General features: G+C 40.3%; 1 protein-coding gene across 1 annotated transcript; it reads left to right on the forward strand.

Moving 5' to 3' along the window:
* The first annotated feature begins 718 nt into the window (after window positions 1-718).
* LOC118385496 (small glutamine-rich tetratricopeptide repeat-containing protein beta-like) lies at window positions 719-13,760 on the forward strand. The gene is made up of 11 exons (XM_035772680.1): window positions 719-780; window positions 1,982-2,085; window positions 2,848-2,951; window positions 3,141-3,222; window positions 3,409-3,508; window positions 3,864-3,968; window positions 4,175-4,313; window positions 8,969-9,031; window positions 11,019-11,056; window positions 12,913-12,996; window positions 13,302-13,760. Exons 2-11 carry the CDS (start codon window positions 1,986-1,988, stop codon window positions 13,411-13,413), a joined length of 927 nt encoding a protein of 308 aa, XP_035628573.1. The 5' UTR covers window positions 719-780; window positions 1,982-1,985; the 3' UTR covers window positions 13,414-13,760.
* Window positions 13,761-15,182: the final 1,422 nt, after the last annotated feature.

The raw sequence follows: 15,182 nt of genomic DNA on the forward strand, positions 1-15,182 counted from the left end.
CTTGTTAACAAAATTAAGGAAGTTTCCTTTAAAATTATTCATAAATATTATCCTGCCAACCACTATATGAAGAAGTTTAAGGAAAACATCAACTCAGATTGCTCCTTTTGTAATGACCACCCAGAAACAGTTGTGCATCTTTTTTGACATTGTATGCATGTAAGAAAACTGTGGCAAGACATCAGTAGGTTTATAATTGAACACATTTATGAAGATTTTACACTATTGTGGAGAGATGTACTGTTTGGATTCTTTACATACAATAGAAATAAGCGGAATCATTTTTATGTAATTAACTTCATTATACTTTTGGCCAAATTTCATATACACAAATGTAAATTTACAAACAGAAAACCACATTTTCGTACCCTACAAAAAGAAATTGAAATGTATTTTAAAACGGTTAAATGCTCTACTAACAAAAAAGCTGTTAGAATTGTAAGTATATGCATGTCCCTTAAGGTCCTTGTGTAATTGTAATGTGATATTGTACCCCCTAGCTCGATTGGCTATTGTTTGTTATCTATGTATGCGTGTGTTCCCTCATGTGCTTTATGTATTGAAAGAAAAATAAAAGAGGAAGAAAAAACGTTCATGACGTTTTCCAAGTGCAATTCGCAAAACCCTCTCTTCTTCAACCTCTCTCCTTCACAGCTCCAGTAGTGCTAGTAGTGCCACTGAATCGGTTTACTTCCGTTGTAAATGCGCAGGCGCCAGAGATGCGATCAATCAGAGAAGTTCTCATGACGCGGTAGCAGTGACAGCTGCAAAATATCTCAGGTAGGTGGGCGCACTGGGCGGGGTCGTCGAATGGCATCCCTTGACCCAATGTTGTTATTTACAATGTTACAGTACTATATTTAGAAGGATAGGAATGAGCAGTGGAGTTGGCTTTGCTTTTCTCCCTTGTATAGGCAGCTTTATGATAGCGATGCTCTGCCATTATAGGTTGCAGACTGCACTGCATGGGTAGAGAGACGCATTGTCGGTGATGATCAGGGAAGATAATGTATTTGGACACGCTATGTAAATCGTAAATAAATGTCTGTCATCAAAGACTGCTATTTACTTTAGACAAGGATGCATTAGGTTGACCTGGGATGAAAATCTCATCGCATTAGCAGCTACACCGCATCATCCCATGGCATCACTACATCTTTTGTTATGAGGCTGATGTCAACAGAACAGAGGGCTAGAGTTGCCTTGCTTTGAAATGTCAAACAAGCATGATGATACATTTGAGGGTTTTACAATTATGCATGGTTGCAAAGCTGTCAATGATACAATAGAGGTCATTCATTCAAATGTATGTTTTGTATTATACCATTCCAAACATTGATTGTGTCATAATTTATTTCAGTGCAATGTCAAGAAATAGCCCATATTCTCATATCTAATAATATGGGTAACACGGGTTCCCTGTTGTGTAGGTTATGGATAATTTATAATGGCACACCTGGTTGTGCTTGATGTTTATGCAGTACTACTGTGCAGTAATGCAAGACCATCAGTATTAGTATTGTAAATATGTTTCACCATCCCAAATTAAAATGAGTAGACAATAGATATGAAAAGACGACCAAATCCCCACGCTAAAAATGTGTATCACATTGAAATCTGAATTATGTTGAATAATCTGAAGGAATCATGATTACTGAGCTGTAAAACACATCTCATACAGAATGGCTTATACACACACTCAACTTCCCTCTTGAGTTGTCTTGGAAACAGACCTGCATCTTACCACGGGCAGTATTGTATTATATTAGGTGCAATGTATTATCAACTTGGCTCCAATGTACCACATTACAGTGGCTTGAGCTAATCATACCGTAAGGGAGTCCAATAACAATAGAACTGTCATTTAAAAAAACAAAAACATTTTTGACGCTTATTCTAGTTTGAATGAACGCTACAACCTCTCACTGTGTGGGATTCTATTCTATGTATCCCTAAATGCTGTATTATGTTTTTTTTGCAGCAAAATGGCAGTGGAGAAGCGCTTGGCATTCTCTATTGTGCAGTTTCTGCGAGATCAAACTCACTGTGGCGCTTTGAATTCCGATGAGCAGGAAAGCCTCGAAGGTAGATCAGCTTAGGATCGCTGTTCGATCACAACGTTTCTTAAAACCGCTTATGAAAATACTATACCCTGCTCTCTCCAATTCAGGGATTTGTTAACTTTGTTGGTGACTCAGTTGTGGGTGGACTACAATAACATGTACACTATGTCTTCTTATCAAATAGACCCACAGATAACTGCCAAAATAAAATAAACGCCTACATAAATTGTCATAATAGGGTGTTGGGCCAAGACGAGCCACCAGAACAGCTTCAATATGCATCGGCATAGATGCTACAAGTGTCTAGAACTCTCTTGGAGGGATGCGACATCATTCTTCCACAAGAAACTCCATCATTTGGTGTTTTGTTGATGGTGGTAGAAAACGCTATCTCAGCCACCACTCCAGAATCTTCCATAAATATTCAATTGGGTTAAGATCTGGTGACTGAGACAAACACACACAACAACGACTTTAAAACACCCTATTCTCCTTTGAGACCACTCTTTCAAAGTCACTGAGATCTCTTCTTCGAGCCATGGTAGCCACAATAATGGGCAACTGGGCATTTTTTATACATGATGCCTAATCATGGGATGGGATGTTAATTGCTTAATTAACTCAAGAACCATACCTGTGTGGAAGCACCTGCATTCAATATATAATTTGCATCCTTCATTTACGCAAGTGTTTCCTTTATTTTGGCAGTTATCTGTATAACAATAAAATAAAGAGCTCAGTGTTGACTATTGTGTTATTACAACACAATTGTGTCCCCTTGTAGTTGCAATACAATGTTTGGAGACCACCTTCAAGATCAACTCCAGTGACTGTCATCTCGCAGCACCACAACCTCTCACTGAAATATTCCTCAATTCTCTCCTCAAGGTGGGGTTACTCTCTGATTCTCTACCTTATTTTAAACTCTTTTACCTTAACTACAACATTAACTTGTCTGTGTGCAGTTCATCAATCATTCTCAAATCAGTAACCTCACAATCAGTAAACTAAGATGATGTATAATGTATATTAGGCTTTATTGATATCTTACTTTATCTGTCATTGTATTTTCCTCAGAATGATCAGAATAACCCGGTGCCACCAGAGACATCCCCATCACCAGAAGACACAGAGAGGGCAGAACAACTGAAGAATGAAGGTACCTGGCACTGTTTTAATATGTAGTGTAGACGTATGATAAATACACTTTGGATGAGTGCAAACTCAGTTTAAGTGCACTTCCGTTTTCCTTCAGATTGACATTGTTTTGTAAATGTTGTCGTAAAATCTGATAGTAGAAGTAACCTGATTATCAGGCTGAACTAAAACTGCAGTTCATTTTCAGGGAATAATCACATGAAAGAGGAGAACTACAGCTGTGCGGTGGAATGCTACTCAAAAGCCATCAATCTGGACCTCCGAAACGCTGTCTACTACTGTAACAGGTACACACAACCGCTTCTGAAATGGAGAAGTATCAACACTGTATTCAAATGAGAAATATATAACACAACACCTAAATAATGTCTGTATCTATTGTGTTTTTATACCAACTATATTGGTAATTATTGTGTACAACTGTGACAATAACTCATGTTATTCTTGTACTATACATAGATAATGCAGTCACAGTTACAGCACTGTCTGAGCTGAAAGACATAGTGGCATACACATCTGGTGAACCAGACTACTAGACAGGCACACAGCTGCTGCAGCCTTTGCATGTGCCTGCCTTATTGATCTGAGTGCAAATAAATAAACCTGAGCGTCTGGCTGCTGCTGCTGTTGTCATCACCGCAGGGCTGCCGCCCACAGTAGACTGGGTAACTACACAGAAGCAACGGGGGACTGTGAGAGGGCCATAGGGATTGACCCCAGCTACAGTAAAGCCTATGGGAGAATGGGGTGAGTTAGACATGGGAGGGTAGTGGAAATGTTGTTTACAATTTATCATTTGAGGAATATGGTATTGCTTTTTGGAACTTTGTTTACAGAGCAATAGCAGTATCTGATGATAATGCAAAAATTTGGCTTGAAAATAGCTATTGTTTTGCTCTGGAGTTAAATTGACTGCACTTCTCCAATGTCTCTTATTCCCTGTGTGTCTCTAGATTGGCATTTACTGCTATGAATAAGTACCCAGAGGCCATCTCCTACTTTAAGAAAGCTCTGGTGTTAGATCCAGAGAACGACACCTACAAATCCAACCTGAAGATTGCTGAGCAGAAGCAAACAGAGACAGTCAGTCCTGTAAGTAGTGCTGTTTTACCTCCTTGTGTGATTTCATATCTGAAGGTCAATCTAAAAAAAACACATGTAATAATATATCATTACTCCCCTACAAATACTGTCACTACAGCTCCAATAATGGACACTGTATTTACATGTGAACACAACTCTAGATTTCTTCATGTAATATTAAATGTGTATCTTATATCCCACGGGTATTCAAGTATGTCAAGATATCCCAATTGTGTCAACAGCTTTATCAGACACATTTAATATTCCTGCTTTGAGCAGTGGTACAAAATGATATCATACTGAACCTACAGACGGATTTATCTTGTCCGATTCAGCGTCAAACTGTACTATGAAACAAAGATAAATTATATAAAGAATGATAGTCAAACGCTTTGGAGCACCTTAAATTAAATTTGAAGCAAAAAAGTCAAACTTGGCTCCATCATTCATTGAATCAGATGGCTCATTCAACACAAAACGCACTGGTATTGCCAACTTCTTTAATTATTTTTTCATTGGCAAACATAGACATGACAACAACAAATTCTGAACCTAAATGACCAAATTATGAAAGACAAGCATTGCTATTTTGTTGTCGATCAACAATGACAAGCCACCTGGGTCTGACAACTTGGATGGAAAATGACTGAAGATGATAGCGGATGATATTGCCACTCCTATTTGCCATCTCTTCAATCTACATGAAAGTGTGTGCCCTCAGGCCTGAAGGGAAGCAAAAGTCATTTTGCTTCACAAGAATAGCAAAGCACCCTTTACTGGCTCAAACAGCAGACCTATCACCCTGTTACCAAACCTTAGTAAACTTGTTGAAAAACTTGTTTGACCACATACAATGCTATTTCACAGTAAACAAATTAACAACAGATTTTCAGCACGATTATAGCAAAGGGCATTCAACATGTACAGCACTTACACAAATTACTGATCATTGGCTGAGAGAAAATGATATTACATATATTGTGGAAGCTGTTTTGTTACTCAGTGCAGCCTCTGACATTATCGATCATAATGACTTTATGACTTTAGATCCCCTGCTATAATGTGGATGGAAAGTTACCTGTCTAACAGAACACAGAGGGTGTTCTTTATTGGAAGCCTCTCCAACATAATCTAGGTTTAGTGAGGCATTCCCCAGGGCAGCTGTCTAGGCCCCTTCATTTTTCAGTCTTTACTAATGACCTGCCACAGGCTCTGAGTAAAGGTCCTACAGGCACTAGGTTTGTGGCACTTGGACTACTATCAAGTCATGTGGTCAGCACACCTGGCCTTTAAATGTACATGGAGAGCTATGTGTACACTGGCTCAAAATAGAGGAGAGATTGCCTCCATCACTACTTGTATTTGTGAGAAGTATTGACATATTGAATGCTCCGAGCTGTCTGTTTAAGCTACTAGCACACAGCTCAGAAACCCATGCATACCCCACAAGACGCCAGAGGTCTCTTCACATTCCCCAAGTCCAGAACAGACTCTGGGAGGCGTACAGTACTAAACTACCAGTCAAAAGTTTTAGAACAACTACTCATTCAACGGTTTTTCTATTTTTACTTTTTTTCTACATTGTAAAATAATAGTGAAGACATCAAAATGATGAAATAACACATATGGAATCATGTAGTAACCAAAAAAGTGTTAAATAAATAAAAAATATATTTGAGATTTGAGATTCTTCAAATAGACACCCTTAATGACAGCTTTGCACACTCTTGACATTCTCTTTTCCACCTTCATGAGGTAGTCACCTGGAATGCATTTCAATTAACAGGTGCGCCTTCTTAAAAGTTCATTTGTGGAATTTCTTTCCTTCTTAATGCGTTTGAGCCAATCAGTTGTGTGGTGACAAGGTGGGGTGGGGGGTGGGGGGGGTATACTGAAGATGGTCTTTTACCAAATAGGGCTAAGTCCAAGAACAGCTCAAATAAGAAAAGAGAAACGACAGTCCATCATTACATTAAGACATGAAGGTCAGTCAATACGGAACATTTCAAGAACTTTTAAAGTTTCGTCAAGTGCAATCGCTATGATGAAACTGGCTCTCATGAGGACCGCCAGAGTTACCTCTGTTGCAAAGGATAAGTTCATTAGTTACCAGCCCCAGAAATTGCAGCCCAAATAAATGCTTCAAGTAACAGACATCGCAACATCAACTGTTCAGAGGAGACTTTGTGAATCAGGCCTTCATGGGCGAATTGTTGCAAATAAACCACTACTAAAGGAGACTTGCTTGGGCCAAGAAACACAAGCAATGGGCATTAGACCGGTAGAAATGTGAGATTTTTGGTTCCAATCGCTGTGTGTTTGTGAGACGCGATGTGGGTGAATGGATGATCTCCGTAATGTATTTCCCACCATAGAGCATGGAGGAGGTGTTGTGGTGTGGGTACTTTGCTGGTGATACTGTCTGTGATTTATTTAGAATTCAAGGCACACTTAAGCAGCATAGTGACCACAGCATTCTGCACTTCCTATCTGGTTTGGGCTTAGTGGGACTATCATTTGTTTTTCAACAGTATAATGACCCAACACACCTCCAGGCTATGTAAGTGCTATTTTACCAAGAAGGGGAGTAATGGAGTGCTGCATCAGATGACCTGCCCTCCACTATCCCCCAACCTCAACCAAATTGAGATGGTCTGGGATGAGTCAGACCGCAGAGTGAAGGAAAAGCAGCCAACAAGCGCTCAGAATTTGTGGGAACTCCTTCAAGACAGTTACAAATGCGTTCCAGGTGAAGCTGGTTGTGAAAATGCCAAGAGTGTGCAAAGCTGTCATCAAGGCAAAGGCTGGCTATTTGAATATTCTCAAATATACAGTTGAAGTTGGAGGTTTACATACACCTTAGCCAAATACATTTAAACTTAGTTTTTCACAATTCCTGACAATTAATCCAAGTAAAAATTCCCTGTTTTAGGTCAGTTAGGATAACCACTTTATGGTGTGAAATGTCAGGATAATAGTAGAGAGAATGATTTCTTTCAGCTTTTATTTATTTCATCACATTCCTAGTGGGTCAGACGTTTACATACACTCAATTCGTATTTGGTAGCATTGCCTTTAAATTGTTTAACTTGGATCAAACGTTGTGGGTAGCCTTCCACAAGCTTCCCACAATAAGTTGGGTGAATTTTGGGCCATTCCTCCTGACAGCGCTGGTGTAACTGAGTCAGGTTTGTAGGCCTCCTTACTCGCACACACTTTTTCAGTTCTGCCCACATATTTTCTATAGGATTGAGGTCAGGGCTTTGTGATGGCCACTCCAATACCTTGGCTTTGTTGTACTTAAGACATTTTGCCACAACTTTGGAAATATGCTTGGGGTCATTGTCCATTTGGAACCCATTTTCGACAAAGCTTTAATGTCTTGAGATGTTGCTCAATATATCCACATAATTTTACTTCGTCATGATGCCATCTCTTTTGTGAAGTGCACCAGTCCCTCCTGCAGCAAAGCGCCCCAACAACATGATGCTGCCACCCCCGTGCTTCACGGTTGGGATGGTGTTCTTCGGCTTGCAAGCATCCCCTTTTTTTCTCCAAACATAACGAACAGTTCTATTTTTGTTTCATCAGACCAGAGGACATTTCTCCAAAAAGTAGGATCTTTGTCCCCATGTGCAGTTGCAAACCATAGTCTTGCTTTTTTTATGACGTTTTTGTAACAGTGGCTTCTTCCTTGCTGAGCGACCTTTCAGGTTATGTCGATATAGGACTCGTTTTACTGTGGATATAGATACTTTTGTACCTCTTTCCTCCAGCATCTTCACAAGGTCCTTTGCTGTTGTTCTGGGATTGATTTGCACTTTTTGCACCAAAGTACGTTAATCTGTAGGAGACAGAACACGTCTCCTTCCTGAGCGGTATGACGGCTGCATGGTCCCAAGGTGATTATACTTACGTACTATTGTTTGTACAGATGTACGTGGTACCTTCAGGCATTTGGAAATTGCTCCCAAGGATGAACCAGACTTGTGGAGGTCTACAATTTTTTTCCGAGATCTTGGCTGATTTCTTTTGATTTTTCCATGATGTCAAGCAAAGAAGCACTGAGTTTGAAGGTAGGCCTTGAAATACATCCACAGGTACACCTCCAATCGACTCAAATTATGTCAATTAGCCTGTCAGAAGCTTCTAAAGCCATGACATTATTTTATGGAATTTTCCAAGCTGTTTAAAGGCACAGTGTTAGTGTATGTAAACTTTTGACCCACTGGAATTGCGAAACAGTAAATTATAAGTGAAATAAGCTGTCTGTAAACAATTGTTGGAAAGATTGTCATATGTCATGCACAAAGTAGATGTCCAACCGACTTGCCAAAACTGTAGTTTGTTAACAAGAAATGTGTGGAGTGGTTGAAAAATGAGTTTTAATGACTCCAACCTAAGTATATGTACATTTCTGACTTAAACTGTGTATTCCACATCAAGTAACTCATGAAAGCAATAAAATCAGATTGAAGAAACTGATAAAAATACACCTTATGGAGTGTGAAGTGATGGGGACTGTGAAGAGACACCCACACACAGGCACAGGTATACACACACACAATAACAAATGTACTATACACACATGCCTTGCTTGGCAGCGGCTAATAGGGATTCATAATAAATACAAAATGAAGCCTTTGACTGTTTGCTTGTTATAGATAGCTACGGGACTGGGATTTGACATGGCCAGCCTCATCAACAACCCTGCCTTCATCAGCATGGTAAGACTATAATTAGTGCTGGGCTGGAACAAACACCTGCACACAACATGTACAGTGCATTCAGAAAATATTCAGACCCCTTCCCCTCATTTTGTTACGTTACAGCCATATTTTAAAATTGATTAAATAAATACAAATTCTCATCAATCTACACACAATACTCCATAATGACAGTGCATCCTGTTTCCATTGATCATCTTTGAGATGTTCCTACAACATGATTGGAGTCCACCTGTGGTAAATTCAATTGATTGGATATGATTTGGAAAGGCACACACACGTCTATATAAGGTCCCATAGTTGACAGTGCATGTCAGAGCAAAAACCAAGCCATGAGGTCGAAGGAATTATCCGTAGAGCTCCGAGAAGGATTGCGTCGAGGCACAGATCTGAGGAAGGGTACCAAAAAGTGTCTGCAGCATTGAGGGTCACCAAGAACATGGTGGCCTCCATCATTCTTAAATGGAAGAACTTTGGAACCACCAAGACTCTTCCTAGAGCTGGCCGCCCGGCCAAACTGAGCAATCGGGGGAGAAGGGCCTTGGTCAGGGAGGTGACCAAGAACCCAATGGTCCTTCTGACTGAGCTCCAGAGTTTCCCAGTGGAGATGAGAGAACCTTCCAGAAGGACAATCATCTCTGCAGCATCACCAATCACACCTTTATGGAAGAGTGGCCAGACATACTCCTCAGTAAAAGGCACATAACAACCAGCTTGGAGTTTGCCAAAAGGCACCTAATAGAGACTCGGACCATGAGAAACAAGATTCTATGGTCTGATGAAACCAAGATTCAACTCTTTGGCCTTAATGCTTAGCGTTACGTCTGGAGGAAACCTGGCACCATCCCCACGGTGAAGCATGGTGGTGGCAGCATCATGCTGTGGGGATATTTTTCAGCAGCATGGACTGGGAGACTAGTCAGGTTCGATTGAAAGATGAACCGAGTGATCCTTGATGAAAGCCTGCTCCAGAGCACTCAGGGCCTCAGACTGGAGCGAAGTTTCACCTTCCAACCGGACAAAGACCCTAAGCGCACAGCCAAGACAACGCAGGAATGGCTTCGGGAGAAGTCTCTGAGTGTTCTTGAGAGACCCAGCCAGAGCCTGGACTTGAACCCGATCGAACATCTGGAGAGACCTGGAAATAGCTGTGTAGTGACGCTCCACTTTCAACCTGACAGAGCTTCAGAGGATCTGCAAGGAAGAATGGGGGAAAATCCCCAAATACAGGTGTGCCAAGTTTGTTGCACCAAAGATTGATGTGTGTAGATTGATGAAAAAAACACAAATTGAATCCATTTTAGAATAAGACTGTAACATAAGAAAATGTGAAAAAAGTCAAGTGGTCTGAATACTTTCCGAATGCACTGTACCTGGGTGGAAATAGATGTTGTTTTCCTTAAGTACTTTAGGTGCACTTATACGGTGCACCAGATGCGGGGGGTATGCACTTTTGGGACTATGCCATTGGTTCTATTACATCAGAAAAGTAAATCAGGCTCACCTGTATATATTTGAAAGAAAATAAATACTATATTCGACACAGGTATGACACACATTGCAGTCTCTCCAGGACCATGGCCATCCCTGGTCTAGACAAATCCTAGACACAGATTCCTCATACTTCTTTTATGAGTGTTTGTGATACAGTTACTAGTGGAGAATGCTTCCTAAAAATGAACCGCATACCTTACACAGTTGGCCTGGTCAAGGGGCCTGGGGACATTCAAGGCGTTGATCATGACTAGTTGATTGAACGGGTGGCTGATGGAATGCCTGACAGGCAGAGAGTGCATGCCATTATAAGCATTCCAATCTTACATGGCAGCAGCTGGGCTGAATCATGAATAGTTTTACTAGGTACCAGCACTAAGTAGTCACGCCACTTGAGAATGCATCTGGTTCCCCATCAACGCTGTTAATTAATTGTCAAGTTTTCACACATTTAAATGGGTGACATGGTGATTGGCTTTGTGTGTATTTACAGGCCGCCAGTGTGATGCAGAACCAGCAAGTGCAACAGCTGTGAGTGTTCGGCATGTTTCAGCATACCCAGGGCTGGGGCTCAATAGTGTGAGGCATCCTCATCTCGGTTCCTTCATCTGCACTGATCTGGATGAATAAATAGGTGAAAGCCACCCCACTGAATCTATCGAGACACAGCCCATCAATATCACCCCTACCGACTGTATATGTACAGTACATAGCTACCTCAATTACCTCATACCCCTGCACATCGACTTGGTACTGGTACTCCCTGTATATAGCCATGTTATTTTCTACTCCCAATATACACTACCGTTCAAAAGTTTGGGGTCACTTAGAAGTGTCCTTGCTTTTGAAAGAAAGCACTTTTTTAAAATCAGAAATACAGTGTAGACATTGTTAATGTTGTAAATTACTATTGTAGCTGGAAACGGCTGATTTTTTATGGAATATCTACATAGGCGTACAGAGGCCCATTATCAGCAAACATCACTCCTGTGTTCCAATGGCACGTTGTGTTAGCTATTCCAAGCTTATCATTTTAAAAGGCTAATTGATCATTAGAAAACCCTTTTGCAATTATGTTAGCACAGCTGAAAACTGTTGTTCTGATTAACAAAGCAATACAACTGTCCTTCTTTAGACTAGTTGAGTATCTGGAGCATCAGCATTTGTGGATTCGATTACAGGCTCAAAATGGCCTCGTCAGTCTATTCTTGTTCTGAGAATATAAGGCTATTCTTGCGAGAGATTGTCAAGAAACTGAAGATCTCGTACAACGCTGTGTACTATTCCCTTCACAGAACAGCACGAACTGGCTCTAACCAGAATAGAAAGAGTGGGAGGCCCCGGTGCACAATTGAGCAAGAGGACGAGTACATTAGAGTGTCTAGTTTGAGAAACAGATGCCTCACAAGTCCTCAACTGGCAACTTCATTAAATAGTACCTGCAAAACACCGGTCTCAACGTCAACAGTGAAGAGGCGAGTCCGGGATGCTGGCCTTCTAGGCAGATCTTGGCAATTTCTCGCATGGAATAGCCTTCATTTCTCAGAACAAGAATAGACTGACGAGCTTCAGAAGAATGTTCTTTGTTTCTGGCCATTTTGAGCCTGTAATCGAACCCACAAATGCTGATGCTCCAGATACTCAACTAGTCTAAAGAAGAACAGTTTTATTGTTTCGTTAATCAGAACAACAGTTTTCAGCTGTGCTAACATAATTGCAAAAGGGTTTTCTAATGATCGATTTGCCTTTTAAAATGATAGATTTAGATTAGCTAACACAACTTGCCATTGGAACACAGGAGTGATATTTGCTGATAATGGGCCTCTGTACGCCTATGTAGATATTCCATAAAAAATAATCAGTTTCCAGCTACAATAGTCATTTACAGAATTAACAATGTCTTCACTGTATTTCTGATCAATTTAATGTTATTTTAATGGACAGAAAATGTGCTTTTCTTTAAAAAACAAGGACATTTCTAAGTGACCACAAACTTTTGTGTATATAGCCATGTTATTTTTACTCTTTATTTGTATTCGTTATTTAGCGTGTATTTATTCCTCGTGTCACAATTTCAATTTTTTATTAAAATGTGTATCTTATCTTTAACTCTGCATTGTTGGAAAAGGACCTGTAAGTAAGCATTTCACTGTTAGTCTCCACCTGTTGTCTACGAAGCATGTGACAAATAAAATTAGATTTATGTTTTACAAAACAAAAATACCCTACATCCCACTAACTCATAATCCTGTTATAATTTCTTGAAGAAAGTCAGAATGTAGGATTTACTGTTCAATTGTACTCAGATTTGTTTCAAGTTTTTGTCATAAAATGGCATGTGACACATGTTTATAACTCTCTTTGGGGTTCTCTCCCTCTGTGGGCAGTATGTCTGGAATGATGTCCAATGCAGTTGGGGGCCCAGCAGCAGGAGTGGGAGGACTGTCGGACATCTCCAGCCTGATTGAAGCGTACGGCAGCACCATAGTGCTATTACTGTAACATACACAGGGACTCTCTGTTTATGACATTAGGGCTCTAATTACACATTTAAATAAGCATCAGACAGACACATCAAGAATCAGTGAGGTTTAATTTGGACTAAATGATCATGAATTTCCCTTGACATTTTAAATTATTTTAGAAGATTATTTTTTAAATATTTGACGTAGGATGCTACATCCTAGTTCTTTCACAAGCTGCCCGACACAAGGAGTACATAAGTAAAGCAGAGAAACACTCAATTCTAACTCCCCTGGTCTCTCTCTGTTTGCAGTGGTCAGCAGTTTGCCCAGCATATCCAGCATCAGAACCCAGAGTTGATCGAACAGCTGAGGAACCACATCCGCAGCCGCTCCTTCAGTGGCAGCGCTGAGGAGCACTCGTGATCCACACAGGTCTGTGTACTACAACACAGAGGTTAGGGCTCGCTCTTAGAGTGTATCTCCATAGTCTAATACAGAGGTGTCCTCCCCTTCATGTGCTCTAATGGAATGGTGAGAATTAGCATGGAGATTGTGGTGGATTTGATGCCACCTGTCCAGTTATATCATAGCAGAGACCTGATTGTACATGTGCACTTTTGTTTTACTGGCAATAGATGGATCAGGATCTGCATATTAATTACTTAAACTGTTATTACCATGTTGTTACACAAGGTGAAAAGGACATTTGAAGGCATGTAAATGTTTCTTACCTTCAGCGTATATGTTTCAATAAAGGAAGGGCAACCATATGATGTGATTACAATCTCTACACCCATTCCTTAAACTCACATCACCGACAGAGCTGGAATGAAGGGACAGATGGGGACGATGGCACTTCACTGGGACTGGGTCTTCAGAGAGGAAAGGAAACATTTTACACACCCAATCAGGAGACAGAGTATCTAACACATTCTATGTACACTGAACAAAAATATGAACACCACGTGTAAAGTGTTGGTCCCATGATTTCACGAGGTGAAATCAAAGATCCCCAAAATGTTCCATATGCACAAAAAAAGCTTATTTCTCTAAAATGTTGTGTACACATGTCTTTACTCCCCTATTAGTGAGCGTTTCTCCTTTGCCAAGATGATCCCTCCACCTGACAGGTGTGGCATGTCAAGAAACGGCATAGTCATCACACAGGTGCACCTTGTGCTGAGGACCATAAAAGGCCACTCTAAAACGTGCAGTTTTGTCACACAACACAATGCCACATATTTCTCAAGTTTTGAGGGAACGTGCAATTGGCATGCTGACTGCAGGAATGTCCACCAGAGCTGTTGCCAGAGAATTGAATGTTAATTTCTCTACTATAAGCCACCTCCAATGTCATATTAGAGAATTTGGCAGTATGTCCAATCGGCCTGACAACCGCAGACCACGTGTATGCCAACATGTGGGCGAGTGGTTTGCTGATTGATGTCAACATTGTGAACAGAGTGCTCCATGGTGGCGGTGAGGTTATGGTATTGGCAGACATAAGCTACGGAAAACGAACACAATTGCATTTTTTTGATGGAAATTTGAATGCCCAAAAATAATGTGACGAGATCCTGAGGTCCATTATGAAGCCTATTTTTTTTTTTTTAGGTATATGTGACCAACAGATGCATATCTGTATTCCCAGTCATGTGAAATCCATAGATTAGGGCCTAATGAATTCATTTCAATTGACCAATTTCCTCATATGAACTGTAACTCAGTAAAATCAATTAAATTGTCTTTTATATTTTTGTTCAGTATAGATGATACCCAATCAGGAAACAGAGTTTCAAACACATTCAAGACACCCAATTAGTTTCAAATACATTTCCACCAAACATTGTGCACAGTTCTAGAGACCCACATTAAATCAAGTTTATTTGTCACGTACACAGATTAGCAGATGTTAAAGCAGGTGCGGCGAAATGCTTGGTTTTTAGCTCCAGCAGTGCAGTAAATAACTAACAGTATAATACTAATACACAAAAAAGAAGAAACAGAGAAACAAGAAATAAATATCAGAACAAGGATTATTGCAAATGGATGTGTTTTTCTATATCGTTTGTATATTGTGCTGAAGTAGCAATGTCCTAACCATTGCCCTGTTCCTATACTGAATTACAGATCCTTTGTTCCTCTGAAAGATTTCACTGATCCAACAGAATTGTATGTAGGAGAATGCAGGG

The sequence above is a fragment of the Oncorhynchus keta genome, chromosome 6 (genome assembly GCF_023373465.1).
Source record: "Oncorhynchus keta strain PuntledgeMale-10-30-2019 chromosome 6, Oket_V2, whole genome shotgun sequence".
NCBI classification, from domain to species: domain Eukaryota; kingdom Metazoa; phylum Chordata; class Actinopteri; order Salmoniformes; family Salmonidae; genus Oncorhynchus; species Oncorhynchus keta.